The sequence below is a fragment of the Mytilus trossulus genome, chromosome 12, assembly GCF_036588685.1.
Source record: "Mytilus trossulus isolate FHL-02 chromosome 12, PNRI_Mtr1.1.1.hap1, whole genome shotgun sequence".
Taxonomy (NCBI): domain Eukaryota; kingdom Metazoa; phylum Mollusca; class Bivalvia; order Mytilida; family Mytilidae; genus Mytilus; species Mytilus trossulus.
The window spans coordinates 960,113-983,498 of record NC_086384.1 but is presented as its reverse complement, the minus strand read 5'-3'; the positions used below and the strand labels follow the sequence as shown (position 1 = coordinate 983,498).

The following is a 23,386-nucleotide window of genomic DNA, read 5'->3' as shown; positions in this document are numbered from 1 at the left end:
AAACAATATCAAACAAAACAAAATGTGTTAACAAATTAATCTGTGTGATCAAACCTCAAGTTGTGTGCATATTTACAAGTAAAATATGAAGACTAAATATGACTTTTATAAACATATACATTTCCTTGAATCTACAATCTGTCAATTCCTGCATCTTGCATTGCACTGTTGATGACGTATTTAAACTAAATCCATTTTATGTTGGATGTGTACTGATTGATAATATAGTCATTGATGCATAATTTTGAATTTAGATGTTTTTGGCTTAAAACTAGTTTTTAGAAGCTGCGAATACTTTTAGATATGTACTGATTTGTCAGGTAATTAATTATTGCATATTTTGGCTTTACTATTGATTCACTTATGGGGTCTTTACATCTGAATTAAACACAATTATTTGAAATAAAGGCAACAGTAGTATACCGCTTTTCGAAACTCATTATTTGATAGAAAAAATTCCAGGTTATAGCTAAAACTGATATGATGAAGACATAATCTTTCAATCAGTTTAATTAAGGTCTGCTGTTATTTATGTATTATTGTTATTTTGTTTATTTTCTTTTGTTTCATATTCTGACATCGGACTCGGACTACTCTTAAACTGAATTTTACTGTGCGTATTGTTGTGCGGTTTTTTTTTATACATTGGTATAGGTGGAAGGTTGAGATCTCAAAAAACATGTTTTACTACGCCGCAATTTTGAGCCTGTTCTAAGTCAGGAGCGTCTGGCCTTTGTTAGTCTGATTTAATTTTTATTTTGTAACTAGTGTATAATTCGGAGTTTAGCATGACGTCCATTACACAGGCAAATTTTGCTCACGTTAATTTCACGTGAATCTCATTTCACGTGAAAGTCACGTGAAATTCACGTGAGTTTAACATGAATTTCACGTGAAGTTTTGTTGATGTGAATTTCACGTGAAAAATTCACGTGAAATTCACATGAAAACTGTTCACGTGAAATTCACGTGAAATTCATGTGAAACTCACATGATCTGACTTACGTGAAATTAACGTGAACGTGCTAACGTGAAACTCACGTGAATTTCATGTGAATTTCACATTAATTTGTTTTCACGTGAAATTCACGTGATTTAACTCACGTGAAATTCACATGATTTCACTCACGTAAAGTTCACGTGATCTGACTCACGTGAATTTCACATGATCTTACTAGCATGCAATTCACATGAGATTCCAATGATCTGACTGATGCTAAAATGTGCTTACAGATATAATGTTTGTGCCTGTCCCCAGTCAGGAGCCTGTAATTCAGTGGTTTTTGTTTGTTTATGTGTTACATATTTGTGTTTTGTTCATTTTTTAATATAAATAAGGCCGTTAGTTGTCTTGTTTGAATTGTTTTACATTGTCATTTTGGGGCCTTTTATAGCTGACTAAGAAGTATGGGTTTTGCTCATTGTTGAAGGCCTTAAGATGGCCTATAGTTGGTACTGTCTTTGTTATTTTGGTCTCTTTGGTAGATTTCTCACATTGGCAATCATACCACATCTTCTTTTTATATTTATAGAGTTCAAAATTATACAGTGTATGCACTAGTTATTGCTATTTTGACATATTAAATCAACCAAAAAGTAAAACAATTATTGAAGAAGAATTAGAATACGAATATAAATATTTTACTGGTTTGAAATGCAAAAATTCACAAATGTTAAACAAATTTCACAATGAATATTTTAAACACATTCATAGGATAATATTATTACTAGCACTTGTATGTATGATTACATATACCCTTTAAAATCTAATGGTAAAAAAGATACTTTCAACATTAATATTTTGTTAAATTTTTTAGTGGTTTCACCCTGAGGTACATTTACAACAAAATGATTAATTATGAAAACAAAGCATTTTTAGTATTGTACATATTACAAATGGATTTAACAATGACTTTTATTATTTCAAAATCTCTATCTACAAATTAAACCAAAAATTATCCTTGTTCAAAAATATAAAAATTTGAATACAACTTTATCTGACTAAGCCTTATTAATAAAATACAGAACTATTTTCAATGCATTTTGTGCATTTTGTGCATATTTTTCTGGAATGAATTCAGTACATGTAGTAAATTCTTATTTGTATTTGTTTTAAAGCTGGATTGGAAAGGGTGATCTAAATAAAAAAAAATAGGAATTTTTAACAATTTGTATAAATCGTGTTTATTTGTTCTTGTCCATTATATACACACACAACCAGTTTTGAAAAATTGTCAGATTTTGTACAGATTATGCATGGAAAATCAATTTGCTTTTGAAAAGAAATCAACACTACAGAAGTTTAACTTTAAGTGCGAGAGGATAGGTCTAATAACCTGCTTTCTGATAATAAAAAGAAAAAATTGGGTCACCAGACTTGTTTTCTTGCTTCATATTAACATTCATAAATGCACAACACTTTTTTTTATAATGAATCACTTTATCAGAATTATCTCCCCTTGTGTGACAATATTGAAAAAGTAGGAATCAAATAAAAATAATTATGGTTTTTTTTTCTATATATATATAGATAATACACCCAAAATATGGTAAAACACACAATTTTCTTAATTAACATTGAAAAGTCTTACACATGAATTACATACTTCTTTAAAACTTTGCTCATTTCATTAAAAATCTAGATCAATAGTTATCTGCTACTTCAAAATACAAGTTGGAGGACAGCCACCTTATGTCATCTATGAATTCTTACCTTTTTACAGATAATTGAATCAATATAACAATAAACATTTTATTTCCAATATTTCCAATATAATCTATCATTAAGTATAGTATATACTGCATGCATACAATAAAAGTTGCTGTCTATAACAAAATGTTTTGATTTTCCAAAAAACATGTTAAAAATTAAGCTAATGACTCTCAACGTGTTGTGGCAAAACCGTTGCCTACTTACAACATGCGCAAAAATTAATTATATATGTGTCTAAGTAAACAATTATTGTCAATTTTTACATGCAACCAAAAGACATTATAGACAATTTCAGGGCTTCTTTTTATTAAAACAGGATACATACCAAGTTCAGCCAATACTGTTAAATTGACAAGAGGTATAGTTAAAGTCTTAAAAAACTAATCTGGCCAACAGTCTCTGCTAACAGTTTTAAATGACTTCTTGAAATTAATTATTTACTTAGTTATTTATTCAAATGCTTTATCAATTACAGTTTTACGGGTTAAAAGATGACCACTAGTTTGACTAATGTGATTGTTTCTAAGACATTTTTCTCAGTGACTTTATCTAAAACTTTCCTGCAGCATTTTTAAAGGGATATTACTGATTGATTAGGAGGATCATTAAAATATCCAACCTGAAAAATGGGATGAACAATTTATGTGATTAAAGTGGAAAAAAGCTTACAAATATATATGTCAGATTTAAGAAGGAGAGTTGAAACACAGCTGTTATTCAGTGGTTGTCTTTTGCTGATGTGTTACATTTTTAATTTCATTCATTATTCTTTAATATCCTATTCACATTATACATTACTGTACATGAACTTCATGAAGGTATTTACTTTGCTCATTGTTGAAGGCTGTACAGTGACCTACACATGTTAATGTCAGTCTCACATGTTCTCTTGTGAAAAGTTGTCCTTTTGACAGTCATACCACATCTTCTTTTTATAATTAATTCTGATTTGGTACTGCATCATGTTCTAAATAGCCAAATTTAAAAAACAAATTTATCCAAAGAATGTGTTAATCTGTATTTGTTAATGATATAAACATTATGCTGTGAAGAGTGTTTAAGGTATGTTCTTTTGACACTTCTGTTTTCCTGTTCAATTCTTTTGGTTACAGTTCCTTCCTTCAGATGGCAATTCCCTCCTCTACAGTCATGTACAGTGTGAATTAATGACTGCAATTTAACTAATTTTACACAAAATGTTGTCTCTGTTGTAGTTATATATTGCAGTCTTTCATTTCTATGATTAACAGGAATAACCTTCTGGATAAAAACAACCTGGTGACAATTTCCTTTCCACGCCAACCTAAGAAATTTTGTAACTTTTCCAATTTTAGCCTGTGAAATAAATTAAACATTACTTATAAAAAAACATCAATATCATCTGTCTGAATGATAACAGGCTGGTGCTTTCAAACAGATATACAACTGTGATAAAGTGACTTCAATCTGCTCTTAACAAATGTGATTATACATATTTCTCTAACTCTATGGAAATTTATCCCTTTCCGAACCCATTGTATAAAAAAATTTAATCAATGTGTGGTTGCTAGTGATCTCAAAAGATCATTGGATGATTTCAAAGGTCATGACCTTTTTAGCTAACTGAATGAATCAAAATATGATACATGTGTTAATGAAATTGACAACTTCGTGCAATGTGAAAGGCACTCGAAGGGGATTTTTGGTTAACAAAAAAAGAAAATGTCTTATTAATCATTAGAGAAACAGATTCTTACATAGTTACTCGTGGATTATCGGATTTATCCAATCTCGATAGTTAAATTATAAATTTTAAAGTCCTCGCCGAGGCGGCTCGGACTTTAAAATTGATAATTTAACTATCTCGATTGGATAAATCCGATAATCCACTGGTATCAATGTAAGAATCTATATATATCAATAGATTGAAAAAATAGTTTATCACTATAGCCCAAATAAATTGCAGATATACAGACAAAGTGTTCACGTAATTGCAGTTGTTCTAAAAATTTACTGATTGCCATGTAAAAATGAATCAATGTTAAAAGTGCTCAGACAATAATTAATAAAATCACTTTTTCCTATTTTGGGTGAAAAGGATCTTAAAAATGAATATCCCAGTCTGTATTTGTTGAACCTTTAAATTTGTGTACAGTATGTAACAGTTGGAAAAAATAATACAGTAAATAATGGAATTTTAGAAACAGTTATGGATTATGGGAAATACTGAATAATGTTTCACAATAAAACATAATAATTAAAGGTGAAGCCCAAGTTTGGGTTCTTTTTTTTTCATAGTGTTGAAGACCCATTGGTAGTTTTTAGCTGTTATCTGCTCTGTGGTCAGGTTTATGACCCTTTGACATTATCCACATTTCCATTCTTGATTCTTATCATTGCATAATATGTATGTAAAATAAAATGTTGACAATTTTATAGCAGACTAGCTACACAGCTACTTTTGCATATATACTATTTTTGTACCAAATATCTGTAGTTCTGGAAATTTACTTTTAATATTCAGTACTATTTTGTTACTTTAAAATTATTGTAATATTTAGGTACCTGTATTTTACAGTACTTAATTTGTACTTGAAAGTTAGGAACAGATTTTTGGTTACTACCGTTACATTTCCAGCATTTTGAAATTTTTTCTATTTCAAATCTCTTAAAATCATGATTTTCAAACATGGAATATAGTATTATTTCTTTACTTCTTTACCAAAATATTAAGTACAAATCAAGTACTATAAAATACAAGTACCTGAATGTGACAATAATTTTGAAGTAAAGAAATAGTACTAAATATTAAAAGTACTACATATTTTCAGTACAGAAATAGTACCTATGCAAAAGTAGCTGTGTATGGATTATGGGCTTTGCTCATTGTTGAGGGCAGTACATGGAGCTATAGTTGTTAATTTCTGTGTCTTTTTGTCTCTTGTAAAGAGTTGTTGCATTGGCATTCATACCACATCTTTTTTTAATAAGATTTATAAAAATTATAACTAAAATTGTTAGATAAAAGTATGATATACATAAAGTAATACTTGTGTAAATTGCTATTATGGTATTTATGTCTCGTAGTGATATGGTGTGCACATGATTTCAAAATGATGGATAAAGATGTACAACATTACTATTTTTTCAATTGCTTGTGTCGATTAAAACTTTTTTTATTCTAAATATTAAAGTGATTTTGATGAAGCTAGCAGTCTAAAAGATTTTACAAGGTTTAACAGAGTTGCACACAAAGTAGAGTTTTATACATACGTTTTCTTCTTCATCAAGGTATAAAACAAAACTTCCAATTCTTGCATTTTCGCCCAGCTTAGTTGTGCCCTTTGAAAACTCCTGCACTGTGAGATCTTTGCTGCTTATAATATTTGGACTTCCTCCACAATTCAAAATGGCCTGTAGGACTTGTACTTCTATGTACATTAGGTCATCAGGACTCTTCAATATAGAAAATGAGCAAATATAAATTAAATTTTATTTCAAAATAATTCCTATATGATTTGCATATCTATAAATACTTGAATTGGATTGGTGAATTAGAATTTTTCTCTTAGTTTAAACTTCTATAAACCAATTTTTCGAAACTACTTTCGTAATCTATATATTCATGTGCGATACACAAACTTTGTTATATATGCATTAGAAAACTCACAACTGTTATGCAATTGTTTTTAAATCTCAATTTGTTGAAAATCCCGAGTTCACTGCAAGTTTGTGTATCGCGCATGAATAGATTACAAAGGTAGTTTCGGAAACATGGTTTATCGAAGTGTAAACTAAGAGAAAAAATCTAATTGACCAATCCAATTCAAGTATTTATAGATATGCAAATCATATAAGAATTATTACTAAATGCTTAAAGTATATATTCATTGCTTTTATTGGTGGTATAGTACCGGCTGCAATAAATATCTTGTGATGAGCTCTGATTGTCTTTTTATATATGGCAGTTTAATCAGCATTGCCAAATTCTGACATTTTATCATTACAGGTAACTGAAGTTACTGAACTTAAGGAAATATCAAATCGTCATATATTTCCATACACAAAACATAAAAACCAATAAAACACAAAATTTTCTACTATTGTTGTGAAAAATCAAAATTAAACATTTAATTTATACATCATCTAGATTTCAAACAATTAAGACTTTCCGCAGAGTCAAACTCACAAGATATTGTGAAATTATACTGAAAACATTAAACAGAAAAATTAAAAAACTGAAGCATATTCAAGTACTCACCATCTTTTTATTTACAATGTTTTTTAGAAGTCCAACTCCTTTATCATGGTTATTCGGCATTCCTAAGAACTTCAATAATTTGCCGTCCTTCCCACAGCTAATCACCAAATCAGAAGCACAACTCCTTAAAAAAAATTACAATGTGTTTGATTTCCAGATTAAGTTTATACATTCATCTATAATTATTCTAAGATTTTATAGTAGTTTTTATTATTATGCTCCTTATAAAGTTACTTTTCCTGGTTGTGTCAACAGATTTTTTAACATTAATACTGCTGATTCCAAGACATTTGGAACCCTTTTGTATTCAAAACAAATAGTAATGTCATTTGCTACTTTTTTTACTTTCAAGTTCCTAAACTGATGAAACCAGAGACACTTTTTGACAAATTTTTTGAACTGAAACAGTGATTTTCTGTAACAACCATTTTTTTTTTAAATTGAGAAATCAGAGACTGTTATAAGAGTTTATTAAAAAGGTATTTGGTGAGGCTTTTTGAAATTTTCTATACCATATTAACAGTGACTTTGTGGGGTTCATCAGAGGTCAGGATTGATATAAAAGTTATCAATGACAATGTATATCTGTTGACATTGTCTTGGATTTGTATAACACTCCAATATTTCAATGTCAGATCTCAAAGTCATATGAAACCAATGAAATATGAAATGTGCATATGTTCTTTATAGCTAAATGAATAGTTTTCATTAAACAACTTATGCACATATATACTTTTTTCTGAGGAAAAATCTTTAATTATTTAATTTGTTCACATTTAGAAGAGGTTTACTTATTTTTAATTGCTTGATTCCAGGAAGCTATTCCCCAACATATTTTCCATATATGCATAGTTACCTTAGCATGACCCTCCCTGTAAAAAAAACAGTGATCGCAATACGCATCGATCTCTCATTAAAATAAACAATTATCTAATTGTACATGTTAAACCCCTGCTCGATACCCATGCTTTTTGTTATTTGTATACTATAAGGTGACAATTGGTAAACTTCCACTTCAAAACACAGCATTTAATGAGCAATATTTATTAAATCATAACAGACAGAAATAAAAAATAAATGACGATTATAGGTAGTAAGACCAAAGGAAAAATGTGCTAATTGGCGATAAAATTTCATCCTACAAATTATATCAAAAAGTGTTATTTATAATTTTTGTGATCAGTTTTTGTTTGGAATTATTTAATCTATTATCCTATTACCATTGTGTAGAATTTAGAAAAAATCCTCCAGCAATCACATGTGACATCAACTCACTGTTGGCAAACTGACTGGCTGTATCCCTTGACCTAGCATGGCCATTTTGGTGTGCAATACTGCTTCTGATCGTCTTGTGGTTTTTTTCGAAACTGTCCTCTGTATAATGCAGTAAGTGGCCATGTCTTTCCATGTCATCAGCCTTTGAAAGAAAGATTTTTTTTTTGAAAAAGTTATAGTCTTCTTAATACACACTTGAAATTACAGAATTGAAATTGGTGGCATTCTTAGTTACAGACACAGACTAGTAGTCTAGTAGAACCTAAAATCTATCCTCTCAAAATATTTGTCAATGTCCAATGAAATTTATTGTTCAAACTAATCGCAATGAAATAATGGATTTAAAAACGCAGAATAAAATTAAGGTCTCACCGATAAATGCGCTTATTCTGGAGAAATAATCCATTGAAAATTTGTTTGAAAATAATTTTCTCTTTGTTTTTTATACTTTTGACATTGTCCAACTTTCTCTTTAAAAAATTACAAAAGAAAAACAAGGATTAATATAATAATTTCAAATGGAAAAAAAAGTTGGGGAAAGGGAATATTTTTCTAAGGGTATAACATGGATAAAACCACAAGATAACAAAAATATCATAAACAAGTGGATCAAATACCTAAAAAAAATTATTATTTACCAAATGAACACAAAGATGGGTCTTTCTTTTTGTGCCAATTTCTGGTATGTTTTCCTGTATCAACAGGAAATAATCATCAAATTCTGACTTGATTTTTGGCACACCACATCCTTGCAAGATATACTTTGAAATCTATAAAAGAAAGAGTTTGTATATTATTTTTTTTCATAATTATTACCAAAATAAAATAAACAAAAAAAAAGAACAGATAAAAAAAATCCTTGTTATACTTATAATATTAAAAGTTGCATTAACAAAATTATATTTTTTTTCTCATGTAAATGGCCAATTATAGATGTTACTCTGTGGTAATATATTTTTTGAGGTAATTATGTTACAAATGTACTTTTCGTTGAATTATAAAATGGTGCAATACAAAATCTTATATGAGTAAATCAAGTCAAAAGAAATAACAAGTGAAACTGTGAGCTTCTGCTCACTGATGGTACCCTGCCGTAAGTGGATAATTTCAATAGTGTAAAAATATGCAAGTGTTCGGTAAACAGGAAATTGTCAAGTGATGAATCTAAAACACATCACAATGTATAGCAAACTTATATAAACCTTGAAAGCAAATTTCAGAAATCCTTGTATTGTAGTTCCTGAGAAAAATTAGACGAAAGATATTCATTGGATGGACAGACTGACAGACTGATAGAAAGACAGAGGTTAAACAGTATACCCCCTTTTTTTGAAAGCGGGGGTCTATAAATAATGAAATTGACTTAATTGGAAATACATTGTCATGTATCTTTCTTACCAATGCAAGTTTTTCCAACACCAATATGTACTTTGTACGCAATCCAGCATATTCCATATTAATAACAGCAATTTGGAGCTGCAAAACAAATAAATAAAACCAAAATTAAAAAAAAATGTATGTAAAAATAAAATAAAAAATTTAATAGTTTTTAATCAACAGAAACGTTATGCATGTCAATGTGATGTCACCATACTATCATGCGGTTGTGCTGAAATCAAATTTGAATTTTACAAAATTGACTTTCCACCTTTTTTATTTGACAACAAAAAAATTCGTTATAAAAATATATATCACCCTGTCATCATTTATATGGTAATCCCACTGTACATTGCATTGTAACATCAAGTTGTACTGCACTTTTTTTTTTGTCTGTGTTATACATATACAATATATGTACAAGGTCGGAAAATATGTATGAGCTTTAGAAACAGGACGAAAAGCACCGCTCTGTACATATATTGTTTTTATCCTGAAATTGCTCCCAACACTTGTAACTTTAGTTATGAAATCGAAATTATTGTCTCTAATTTCTCAAAGAAATCGACATACCGTAGTTGAAATGTGGACCACAAAAAGGACCCAAAAGAACTGGTTTGGAAACAGAAATATTCATATAAGCACTAGCTTAACCTGTAAGTGGGGTAACAGGAGACTTTATTTGTACAAGTACTAATAACGCAAAAAGTTAGTGTATACCTGTTATTTGTACAATAGTTGGCTAGTTGCAGGATAAAAACTAAAACATAATCATCTATCCTTTATTTCACGCCAGAAATAATGTTTAAATGTTTTACATTGTTTTTTTCTGACAGAAGCATCTTAAATAGCAAAGGTATAGCAAGGACAGCTCAGTTCTTATGGAAAAATAAGACAAGTCTGATTATTTCAGCAATGTTAATATGTTCTTGTTCAGGTTATTGTCTCTTTGACCATTCCCAATTTCCGTTCTCAATTTTATTGTATTGATTATTTTCATTTGTAATGAAAAGCTGTACTCACATAATGTTTGAAATCTTTGCCCTGTCTGCTATCAAAGTATTTGAAGAAACTGGTATTGATTTGATAGGCGAAGTCAGACTGGTCTATACTTTCTAAATGCTTTTCCAGTAAATTTTTTTGGTTTTCATTTAAGGTATCTAAGCAGTACTGTCAAATATATAAAAAAAAACTAGATTGATTTTTAATGTATACATATTTTTGAGACAGTAGCTGTTCTTAGTTACTCTACTAAGTCGTCAATTTCTAACAAATTTACATGTAAGCTATCATAATTTGGAAATTGAATAAGAAAGATATAAAAAAGTTCAAAGAGAACACAGACTGTGCAAAGTTTGTTAAATTTTAGATGATAAGGAGCACTTTTTTTTCATTGCAAAATTAACAGACTGAGTAATGTAATACATTCCCTTATAAATTCAATTAAAACCCATTATCCTAATTAAAGAATGAATTGTTCTGATGTTTTAGTATCGCTGAAATCTCAATCTGGAATTATTTCTAAATATTTGATTCAAGTGGAAAATAGCAATGAATTAAAAAAGTTTATAATCAAACTTAACTCATGTGAAAAAAAATTAGGTAGTTCCAATGAGTGGTTTTTGAGTAACGGTAATCAATTATTCAAATTTTATTACAATCAAGTCAGTGTTTTAAGTCAAATTTTTTAGATATGTATTTTATTAATCTCATTTATGACAAAGAAGTTAAAAAAATATGCAATTTGTACTTAACACAGGAAAAAAATCTCAAATTTACAAAATTGATAACATGGTAAATTCGATCGTCACATAAAAGCATCAAAATTTGATAAAGCTTTCTTATATCTACACCTACTCATAGTTTTTTTAATTAATAATTAATCCTTTCTGTCCCCTACTGTTAAGAATTTGGATCACAATCATCCTCCTCAATTTTACCACCCATAATAGAAAAAAACATTTACCTTAATCAAATGCTTAGCTAGTCCTAAATACAGGAAATGTAAAGTTCCCACTGGTGTATCTCTGAAAAAAAAACTACATAAGAACACATATATATATATCATTTCTAAATATAGTAAATACATGAAGTCAATACATGCAGACAAACAGTGAAAAAACACAAAATGTGAAATGGAAAAAACATGACCAAATAAACCAATGATAAAAAAGAAAAATTAAACCATAAGTGATATTGTTAGTTACACAGTGTGCAATTATCTTAATACGAAAATATTGATACAAATTTTATAGACCTATCAGATTTAATGTATGTCTTTTTTTAAACTACAAATTTATATATATAATAAGGACAACATCAAGCAAGAAAGTTTATATATCTTATCTAAAACTGTAAAAAATGGAAAATCTGAGGACTATATACATGCAGTAAGAATGTTTTATTGTAGAATCAATAATTCAGGGAGATAATTCCATCTGAGATAATAAAAAAATGGTACATGTACTTGATAACTAGGACAACATCAGCCAATCAAATTATGAAAAATTACTCTAATTCAGGTTACTTATATAAGACAATTACCATCCATCCCAACAAATTAAATATATGTCATATTGATATCCCTTAAATTATACTAAGCTTATAAAGCATGTGCTGCATACCTGTGTGGATCCATAAATTGCCATAAACAATTTTCATACAATTTCACCCCTGTCTGTCTTTGTAATGATACTTTGTCTCGCACTAACTTGAGCCTTTCTAGTGTCCTCTTTGTGGTTTCTGGAGTTCTCAAATCCCATTTCTTAAAAGGATCTGTGCCATCTGCCTACAGTTAAACAAATAAGTCTCACTAAACAAAGTAAAGTTTGGTATAAAAAAGTAATTTTTAATATGATGAACAACCATCAAACTTTTAGGTGTTGTTTTTTGGGGTTACTATAACTATAGATTATTGTTTATCATCTCAACGAGATTGATTTTCTAGCTTGAGCTGGTACAGTGAAAGTGAGAAAAGCAATCGAGTTGAGATGACCAATGATAATCTGTTTATCGCTATTTTACCTATGACGACGTTGTCAATTTCATGTCAATTTCGTTAGCAAAGCCACATGGCCTCCTTAGTTTCTAGCGATAATTTTTCCATCTCAAGCGAGAAGCATGATATGAAAATTATCACAAACTAGATATCATTGAGATTGGAGCCATCTCTGTGGGCCCCGCTGTCAATAACGTGGGGTATATAAATAAGTTGCATGGATAATCTGATATTAAGCATTATTTGAAGTTATTACATACATGTAGTCTCATGTGTGATTTTGATCTAAGATTTTAAGTTAAAACTGATAAATATTCTCAATTTACTTTCATAGTATAAAAGTGATATGACTGCATGATGTGAACTCATTGTTGACTACTCTAAGGTGACTTCTGGATATATGGATTGATGTTTGAACAATATGTTTAAAGGTGCTGCCCAATTGATATTTGTCACTTATTTTTAGAATTATGCCTTCAATATATTATGACCCACCAAGTATAAAGTATGAAATATTAACGGTTCTCGAGAGGTAGAGCGGACACAATTTGTATAAAGTATGAAATAATAACAGCTGTACTCTCAAATTATAGTGTGGATCAAATTTGTTAGCGATGGACAGACCAACAGACAGACAGACCTTTGACCTAGGAAGTGGTGCATACATCATGACACACCCTCTGGTGTTGGTTAAAATGGATGTCAAGTATAATATTTGAAATCATAACGGTTCTTGAGATATAGAGCGAACACAATCTTCACCACAGGACACAAGGTTGTCAACTGAAACCAAAGTTTTTTTGACGTTGACCTTTGACCTACGAAGTTGTACATACATCATGACACGCCCTCTGGTGGTGGTTATAATGGATGTCAAGTATAATATTTGAAATCATAACGGTTCTCAAGATATGGAGCGGACACGATCTTCACCACAGGACACAGGGTTGTCAAAGTTTTTGACCTTGACCTTTTACCTAGGAAGTTGTACATACATCATGACACACCCTCTGGTGGTTGTTAAAATGGATGTCAAGTATAAACTTTGAAATCATAATGGTTATCTAGATATGGAATGGACACGATCTTTACCACAGGACACATGGTTGTCAACTGAAACCAAAGTTTTTGACCTTGACCTTTGACCTAGGAAGTTGTACATACTTCATGACACACCCTCTGGTGTTGGTTAATAATCATGTTAAGTATTAAGTATGAAATCATAATGGTTCTCTAGATATGGAGCGGACACGAAAGTGTTACGGACGGGCGGACGGACAGACTGATCACTATAGGGCGTCCCGCCTTTGGCGGGGCCCTAATAAGATCATACCATTATAAGATACAAACGTTTTTTTGGTGTCGTATACAAATATTACCTGTACTGTGAATACTTACATTACATTTTGGGCAATATTTATTTGCAGATGGGCCTAAATGGTTGCAGGCCAAACTCATCATTTGGTAGTCTGTAACAATAAAGGATATGTCAGTTGTCAGTATAACCTTTTGGTTAAGTGAAGCATCAAATGCTTCTATACCTGATCTGAAAGATGAAAAAATAAAAATAAAAGTTCCATTTCACTTCATATCCTGTAAATGTATTTTTTTCATGAGCACTTATTTTTGCAAATTGTGTATTTCAAACAAGTTTAGAGAGCTACCATTTGATTTTTATGGGTGGGGGGGGGCTAGGATGAAATTTGAAAAAAAAAGGCAGGACAGGATTTTGAGTAAAAAAAAAAGGCAGGACCGAATAGACTGAAAAATAAAAAGGCAGGACAGAGATTACAACTAAAAAAAGAGCAGGACACAATTTTTCATCCTAGCCCCCCCCCCATAAAAATCAAATGGTAGCTCCCTTACTGGTAATTTATTTTGTGATTTTATTCTCATAAGTAAACAAAAATTTGTTTTATAGTTATGATTATTACCTCACATGTTAATCTGAACTGTATTGAAGGTAAAATTGTAAATAGCCGTTGGAAATATTGAATTAGACTGTGGTTAGTGCATACATTTAAAAATGTAGAAGATGTAAATAAGTTATGTGTGTATATATTTGTGCTTGTCTTATTTTCAAAAAATCTAATTAAAGTTATAATTTTGTTTGTTATAAAATGATAACAGTTTAAAGCTTTCATTGTCTACTACTATACACATATGTTTTTGTAAATAAATAAATAGTTAAATTAAGGGGGTTCGCGGGTCTAAATCATTTATATAGGATTTCTCTATATTTTTCTGTAAATGAACTTTATCTTATAGTTTATAGAAAAATGAAATAAAAAAGTGGGGTCACCGTTCGATTGCGCTCACAATCTGCCTTCGGAAGAAGCATACATTTTTGTAAAAGGTGGGGATTTTCTGTTGAAGTGATAAGAGAAATGAAAGGTAATATCGAAATAAAAAATGAAATTTATTACAGAAATCGCTCAAATTTTAAAATAATTTAGTTTAAGTACAGCTTATATGGAAATTATATTAAAAAATATAGGTCACTGATGAGTTAAAAAAGATATTTCAATTTTAAAGCAAAAAAATGGCATTTTTGCACCAAAGGGAGATAATTTGGAGCTTTTTCAATGATATATACATTTTAAAAGTCACCTGGGGCCAAAACGAATTGATTTTTTGGAATAATTTTTTAACCATATGATTAAGTAACAACTACTAAAGGCAATTAATGAAATTTGTAATGAAAAATAAATGTTTGATATTTTTCTGAAAATCTTATACCCTCGAGCCTCCTTAAGCTTATGACAAATCCATATACATTGTAAATCAGAAATTATTGCATGCATTTAATATTGTGATTTTGTCATTTGAGACTAAAAAGCGTTTTTTTATTTTTGCGATATTGAGAAAAATCCTGTTGAAATCAAAAAATTTCAAGGTTGCGATTTTTAATTATTGAGATTATAATCCTGTCACATTTTTTGCAATAATAAAAAAATGCAATAATTTCTGAATTTACAGTACCTGTTTGTTGAAATTGAAAGTTTTAGATTTAAGAACATCTCAATAACCCTACCCATAACAAGTCCTGTCTTATATACACATTATGCATATATTATTTCACAAAACATTTCAATTTCTTTAAACAATCATACATACTGTTTACAATTTTCAATGTCCTTGCAAATAGGAGACACAAGCTCAAGAATATCCATTCTATCAGCCACACCTAACAAAAACACATTCTTTCCTCTGTTCTTTTCTTCAACACTCAAGCCAGAAAGCTGACCCTGGATGGCATGCAAGGGTGACCACCTTTTGGACTGATTGGCTGACATGTCATCCATGAACAGATTTAAAGGTACTGTTATAACAGGTAAACCAGTGTATAAAGATGACTGCTTTAAGATTGCATCTTTTCTCTGAAAAAAAATAACAAGATGTACTGTAAGTAATTCCTCACTTAAATGATATCATTGTTTAAAATTGCATTTGAATAAGTTGAACCTTACAGTAATTTTTTTTGAAATGTTCATGTTGATTGGATTAAGTCACTACTCTTCATGGCATCAGTTGACAATTGGTGCTATGAAAACATACATGCAAGTGCAGACAGCATATAACAGATTTTAGAATTAAGATAACAATATTGTATTGTAAGTTAACTTTATTTGTAACCTTCAAATCATAGGTGGATCCAGGGGCCCTGGGGTGGGGTGTTGTTGGGACATCCCTTTTCATGGGAACATTTTTGTTGATTTGTATAGTGAATCACTGAAGCATATCACTGGCGAATAAATCTATAAAGTGGCAAAAATATATATTGTTTTTGCAGAAGAGGTGGCGAAACAAAATTATTTCAAACAGCAGAAACCCTGACGGATAGCAATGAGACTATATAACTAGAGGCTCTCAAGAGCCTGTGTCGCTCACCTGTTACTGTATTTACTGATGTCGGTCATCTTGGTTGGTAGGTCATTAGACACCCTAGTTATGATTGTGGCCAAGTTTGGTTAAATTTGGCCCATAGTTTAAGAAAAAAAGATTTTTGTACAAGTTAGAAAAAATGACGAAAAGTTGTTAGAAATTGACTATTAAGGGCAATAACTCCTTAAGGTGTTGACTGACAATTTCGGTCATGTTGACTTATTTGTAGATCTTACTTTGCTGAACATTATTGCTGTTTACAGTTTATCTCTATCTATTATAGTATTCAAGATAATAACCAAAAACTGCAAAATTTCCTTAAAATTACCAATTTTAGGGCAGCAACCCAACAACAAGTTGTCGGATTCATCGGAAAATTTGTGAGGGAATAGATCTTATTTTAATGGACATTTAAATCTTTAAAGATTTGCCCTAAAATGTCTTGGTTTCAAAGATATAAATCAAAAACTACATTTTACCACTATGTTCTAATTTTAGCCATGTCGGCCATTTTGTTTGGAAGGCGGGGTCATCGGACACATTTTTTAAACTATATACCACAATGATAATTGTGGCCAAGTTTGGTTATATTTGGCCATGCAGTTTCAGAGAAGAAGATTTTTGTACAAGTTACAAAAACATGACGAAAAGTTGTTAAAAATTGACTATTAAGGGCAATAACTCCTTAAGGGGTTGACTGACAATTTTGGTCATGTTGACTTATTTGTAGGTCTTACTTTGCTGAACATTATTGCTGTTTACAGTTTATATCTATCTATTATAGTATTCAAGATAATAACCAAAAACTGCAAAATTTCCTTAAAATATCCAATTCAGGGGCAGCAACCCAACAACAGGTTGTCTGATTCATCTGAAAATTTCAGGGCATATAGATCTTGACCTGATCAACAATTTTACCCCATGTCAGATTTGCTCTAAATGTTATGGTTTCAAAGATATAAGCCAAAATATACATTTTACCCCTGTGTTCTATTTTTAGCCATGGCGGCCATCTTGGTTGGATGGCGAGGTCACCGGACACATTTTTTAAACTAGATACCCCAAGGATGATTGTGGCCAAGTTTGGTTAGATTTGGCCCAGTAGTTTCAGAGGAGAAGATTTTTGTAAAAGTTTACGGACGACGGACGACGGACGACGGACGACGGACGCAGGACGACGGACGACGGACGCCAAGTGATGAGAAAAGCTCACTTGACCTTTCAGGTCAGGTGAGCTAAAAATCTAATTGATATAATAAGTAGTTCCTTAATAACATGTCTTAAGCAAAAAAAAAATACTATGAAAATAGCTAATTAATAGATATAGGAAGATGTGATGTGAGTGCCAATGAGACAACTCTTCATTCAAATAACAATTTTAAAAAAAAAGGTAAACCATTATAGGTCAATGTACGTCCTTCAAAACAGAGCCTTGGCTCACACCGAACAGCAAGCCATAATGGGCTCCAAAATTACTAGTATAAAACATAAACAAACAACAACTACTGTACATCAGATTCCTGACTTAGGACAGGTGCTGCAGCCGGATTAAACATTTTAATGGATCCAAACCGTCTCCCTTTTTCTGAAATAAGTCCTTTATAAAACTTATTTCTAACTTGTTCAAATAATCGTCTTTCAACAATGTACAAATGTTAAACAATGAAACACATACTTCTCTGGAAATATTTATCAACTCCCCATTTATGAGCTCCATCAATGATGTGTCACTTGGAATTGAAACCACCTTGCATTCTTCTAAAGACACCATATGCAGTTGCCCATACTTCACTAAACATCTAAAAAACAATTAATCTTGCATTTATCATTGTTCAAAATTTTGACACTAGATTGTACTTACAGCAAATGCACATAAGGGGTAAGTTTTGGCACTAAAAAAATAATCCAATTTATTACCCGTTTGGAATTTAAGGGACATCTATTATGACTTTGTGGTTTTGTATCATTATTGAAGGTCATACATTGTTTTATGGTGAATTATTTGATATTTGTGTAGAATTGTCTCATTTAGGCACTTAAACTTATTGTAAATAGTTTGATCAGGTCACTTATTCTGTTTGCTCTGTTCTTTTACACCAATCTAAAAGTGCATTTATTTATGGGAACCACAAATATTTGCCTCTACCTAGAGCGCTTCAATTCAAAAGAAGTTCCGTTTTTGTCCTATTAGAATCAAAATAATAGAATATATCTAGATTTTACCAGGGGTTGTCCCTTTATGCCGATATTTTACTCCTCGCTATCGCTCAGTGTAAAATATTTGTAATAAAGGGCCAACCTGTGGTAAAATCACAATATATTCAAGCCCCAATGAATTATTTCTTAAAGCGTACAAAATTCGAACAGGAGAACCAACGATCTAATTTATATATCCAAACAGGAAAATACCAATGAACAGCTGATGAACAACATCAACAAACAATAACTGCTGAATGACATTTCCAGATGCGGGAAGCAGGAATATAAAAAATTAAAAAAATCTGTTTTCCAAAAATAGTGTTGGCGGGTCTGTCGTACAAGGAATCAAATTGGTGTGGCTTTAATGATATTTCAACCTTTACAATTTTTTTTATGCTCTAAAGACAGCTAAAATATCAAAAATCAATACAATCTGTTGAACAGAAGCAGTGAAATTATAATTTTGTGTCAATTTTTTATTGACATTCTGTCTAATTTTTGCAGAGTTATCTCCCATATCAATGGAAATGTCCATAGGAATTTTAAATCATTATTTTTTACTTTTCCTCAAGTTAGATTTTATTGGATTTTTTCTGTGTATATTAGGGTTATAATGAAAAGTTTTAAACTTCTTCTGATGCAATTACTTCATTAAGTTCAGTGTCAAATTTATGCTAGATTAACTGAACTTAATACCATGGCATAACTTATGTAAAATTATACATACTTATCATCCATATTCATTTCAGACATGTATCTGTGTTCCTTGCCAATAAACACATCTACTTTGGCATACATCAATTTGTCTTCCTGCAAAATAAAATAAAATATAACAGCAGTTATGAAAGCATTCACACATAATAATGATATTGAAACCTCTAGATTGAGTTCTATAAGGTAAAAAATAAGATATCAATACACTATTTAGTAACTATGTATAGTTTAACATTAAATTAATGAGATTTAGAACCGAAGTATCATGAAATTTATAACATCAATATTAAATGCATCTCAATACTGACAAAAGTTACAACTATCAAATTTAAACAACAGCATCTTACCATTATACAACAATATTTTTTGCATAAGTCACAGAACAACTCACAACATTCCTGATTCACAAAATTTAATAATTATAATGCAACATTCAAAACAAAATGCATGAACATGACCTATACTGTCTTTTAAAAAAAAAGTTTGATGTTACATTAGCATTGTTGTAGGACTGAGTAACTAAGTTAAATTATCTCCCTTTGTCAGAGACTGCAAATCAAATCTTTCATTACAGTCTGGAAAAATGTAATAAATTAAATAGTTCATATTTTGATTAATTAATGTTTTTGTTTCAAATTTTACATAAGATTATAAGGGATGTAATATTCATCTTTTATTTCCTGTTTAAACCTAAATCTGCTAATATCATCTATATTATTTTTTTACAAAAAATCATTTTAAACGTCCCTATATCTTGTATATCAGGTTTGCCAAATGTAATACAATACCTGTACACTTTCCAGAAACTGCAAAATCTTGCCGTAGACTTCTTGACCATCAAGTTCAAAGGATATGAACTGCCCTTTAACAAATTGGTGTTTTTCACTGTTTATAGTCCAGTGAAATTCCATTTCTTTCCACTTACTGCCTGACACTTGGTAGTTTGACTGAGAAGAAGTTTCTACAGTTGGATATCTATTTATATATATAGAGAGAGTATTTAATTATAAAATATATTCTTCAACATTTTGTTATATTTTTTAGATGCAACAAAGGTTTGGGGGTACTTATACAGTTGAAAAAAACAAATCTCTTATTTCATTGACATGTGCTTTGAATATTTTCCAAGTACGTGGAGTGTCTTTTTCTTCAAGGGTTTTCCTCTGAGAGTACATAGAAATGTATAAGTTGGTTTTAATGTAATTGGGTACCTTTGCGACAAATAACGTTAAAAAAATGATGGTAATAAAAATAATTTCAGACCTCTGACAATTCATGATAATAATATTTTGGTAAATCCTTATAAAATTTTAATCAATTTGATGCTTTATAGCTTAAAATTGTTGTTTCACCCCTAATGGTAAAGTGCATTACAACCCTTATATATAAAAACATTTACCATCAATCAACCATCCTTAATTACAAAATTACAGCAAGCTTGCAAAAGACTGAAATTTCACTCTTTATGAAACATTTTAATACCTGAATATCTGGTTTGAAAGCACTGGATTAGCCAGTTGCAACTTAAGCATTGAAGTTGGCTTGATCATCCAGGAAATATTTCCATCTTTATCTTCATGCTAAAAGTAGATTAAAAATTCTAATGCAATTTGGATGTGACAATTTTTTTCATGGCTAAAAGTATCCGTCAAATCCACAGTTGACCAGGCGTAACTAAATAGGGACACGCCATTTTGAATTGATGAATCAATAAATGTTCGATTACTACTATATAATCAAAAATAAAACAACACCTACCTCGCATTCGTCCGTTTTAATGCAATTTTATTCAAATTTGAAGTTTACAAGTAACGTCATAACCTCCAGTTTTTAAGTTTTCATTTGTATGATGTCACGTTTAGCCATGACGTCTTTGTGCCAAAATCATTCATGAAGTTTCACAGATTTTTTTGATTTTTCAAATTTAGACCTTATTTCAAGTTTTATCGTATTATTGCAACTTTAGCATTGAAGTTGGCTTGATCATCCAGGAAATATTTCCATCTTTATCTTCATGCTAAAAGTAAATTAAAAATTCTAGGCTACGCCTCGACAGTAAAACTGCATTTGCGACCGTCAAATCTACAATTGACGGTGGCAAGTCTTCAACTACAGTACTTTTATTCCTTAATTGTACATAAAAAAGTAAGGTTAAAATCATTATTAATAGTATTGGATACTATAGATTATAATTTATTAAATATATAAGATATTATTATTTAAGATAAAGTAATACTAAAAACTGCAAAATTCCTTAAAATCACTAATTCAGGGACAACAACCCAACAGTTGTATCGTACATTGTAGGTGGGGCTAAATACTGCATTTTACCTCCATGTTCTATTTTAAGCCATGTCATTTATCTTTAATAGTGGGGGATCATTGGACACATTTTTTAAATTTAGATACAAGACAAAATTATTTCTCATGTTTTTAATAAAGAAAATTACTATTGAAAATTATAGCAAACATTAAAGAGTGTGCCCATTTCCTTTTAGGGGTATAATAGCAAACTTTTTACTTATCTTTTAAAATTGTAACAGTTTCACAGTTTCACATGTTTGTTTATACAAATATTTTTTTAAATAAAGGCAAAACAAATATTATACAAAAAAGGTCATTATAATAAAACAAATAACTCAGATTACTTGCTTTTTAACTAAATTTTTTAATATAATTATTTAAAAAAAATAGATTTTAACAATTAAAATGAATGAATTACCTTTTGGATCATATCTTCCATTTCCATTTTTGTCTGAAGATACTTTTTTATTTTGGACAGTGGAGGCACATTACGACACCCACACTCCTTCATTATGTACATAACGAAAGTCATTACCTCATCACTCTGAAAAACAATAAAAAAAATGAAAAGTGAAACATGACTGTCAAATATTGATATCCATGTATATCTGCATGGCCGCAACATCGACAAAAAAAAATATATGGTATAAATGAAAATTCAGAATTTTGATTTGGTGATTTTGGAGTATGGGTACAAAAAAAATGACTAGAAAGCTTAATGACTTCAAGGCCTGGCCTTAGGATCATAAAACTTGTGAGCATGATTTTTTTACTAAGATGCAAGAATCAACCAATCAAAATACTGGATTTTGTGTAGGAGCTCAAATTTTGTACTCCTTGTACAGTATTAAATAAAGTTTTATGACCAAGAGCTTAATGTTTGAATTCAGTTGCAGTCCAATTGTTTGAAAGTAAATTTAATTATCATGTTATTTGTGATTAAAATATTTTTTATGGACTGCTTTAAGTTTCTTGTTGGCCATTAGGCTAAATTGACTGCATTTTGTTTGAATCTGTACTCTTGAGTAAATTTTGAGGTTATAATGCAGTCAATTTATCAAAAGGGTTCACTTGACAATACAAAAAGTACTCCATTTTTGAGAAAGATGTGTAAAAATCAGTGATTGAAATAGCATATCACATTTTATACAAATGAATGATGCTTATAAGTCTTAAAGACCCTGGGGAGACCACGAAAAATAATTATGATGTTTTAATGTATGACTTTTCCATATTAATTTTTTTGGATGCCTTCCCATTTAACTGGAAGGGGTTACAGAAAACAAAAATCAAAAATATATAGCCTTCTTAGTTCCTAGACATCATCAATTACAAAATTACATTGACCAGACTATGAAAAGAATAAGATTATTCTAGTTCTAACTGAAAGGCCCTAGCTACAGCTATTAGTCCAAATAATTATGAAGTCTGGAAAGGCTTTTTTATTATTTTTTTTGGGACGCCTTCCTAAACCTGTCACAGAAAAAGAAAATTAAAATAGCCTAGCCAGACCTCATAATTATTTTACATGTAACTAAGTATATAAATAGCTATAGTATTCATGTAGGTTATAAAGAGCTTTCATCATAATACAAGTTCATTAGATTGGACATTATATAAGAAACATATAAGACACCAACTATAGTCGCCGTCAGCTGAAATTCGTAGCGGTTATCAATTA

General features: G+C 30.3%; 1 protein-coding gene across 3 annotated transcripts in view; it reads right to left on the bottom strand.

The window, feature by feature from the left end:
* Positions 1–805: 805 nt before the first annotated feature.
* The window catches only part of LOC134693154 (uncharacterized), a 30,328-nt gene continuing 7,747 nt past the window's right edge, over positions 806–23,386 (bottom strand). The window contains exons 2-17 of one of the 3 annotated variants that reach the window (XM_063553861.1): positions 22,124–22,249; positions 20,884–20,981; positions 20,190–20,376; positions 19,415–19,497; positions 18,164–18,287; positions 15,721–15,983; positions 14,002–14,149; positions 12,230–12,393; positions 11,572–11,644; positions 10,629–10,775; positions 9,627–9,704; positions 8,867–8,998; positions 8,174–8,370; positions 6,954–7,077; positions 5,966–6,148; positions 806–4,048 (exon numbers count right to left, since the gene is read on the bottom strand). In XM_063553861.1, the coding sequence (XP_063409931.1) occupies positions 3,695–4,048; positions 5,966–6,148; positions 6,954–7,077; positions 8,174–8,370; positions 8,867–8,998; positions 9,627–9,704; positions 10,629–10,775; positions 11,572–11,644; positions 12,230–12,393; positions 14,002–14,149; positions 15,721–15,983; positions 18,164–18,287; positions 19,415–19,497; positions 20,190–20,376; positions 20,884–20,981; positions 22,124–22,249 (2,481 nt within the window). In that variant the 3' untranslated portion in view covers positions 806–3,694. Of the gene's footprint in view, positions 4,049–5,965; positions 6,149–6,953; positions 7,078–8,173; positions 8,371–8,866; positions 8,999–9,626; positions 9,705–10,628; positions 10,776–11,571; positions 11,645–12,229; positions 12,394–14,001; positions 14,150–15,720; positions 15,984–18,163; positions 18,288–19,414; positions 19,498–20,189; positions 20,377–20,883; positions 20,982–22,123; positions 22,250–23,386 lie in introns of those variants that run through there. The other 2 variants (XM_063553862.1, XR_010102346.1) reach the window with 2 other exon arrangements.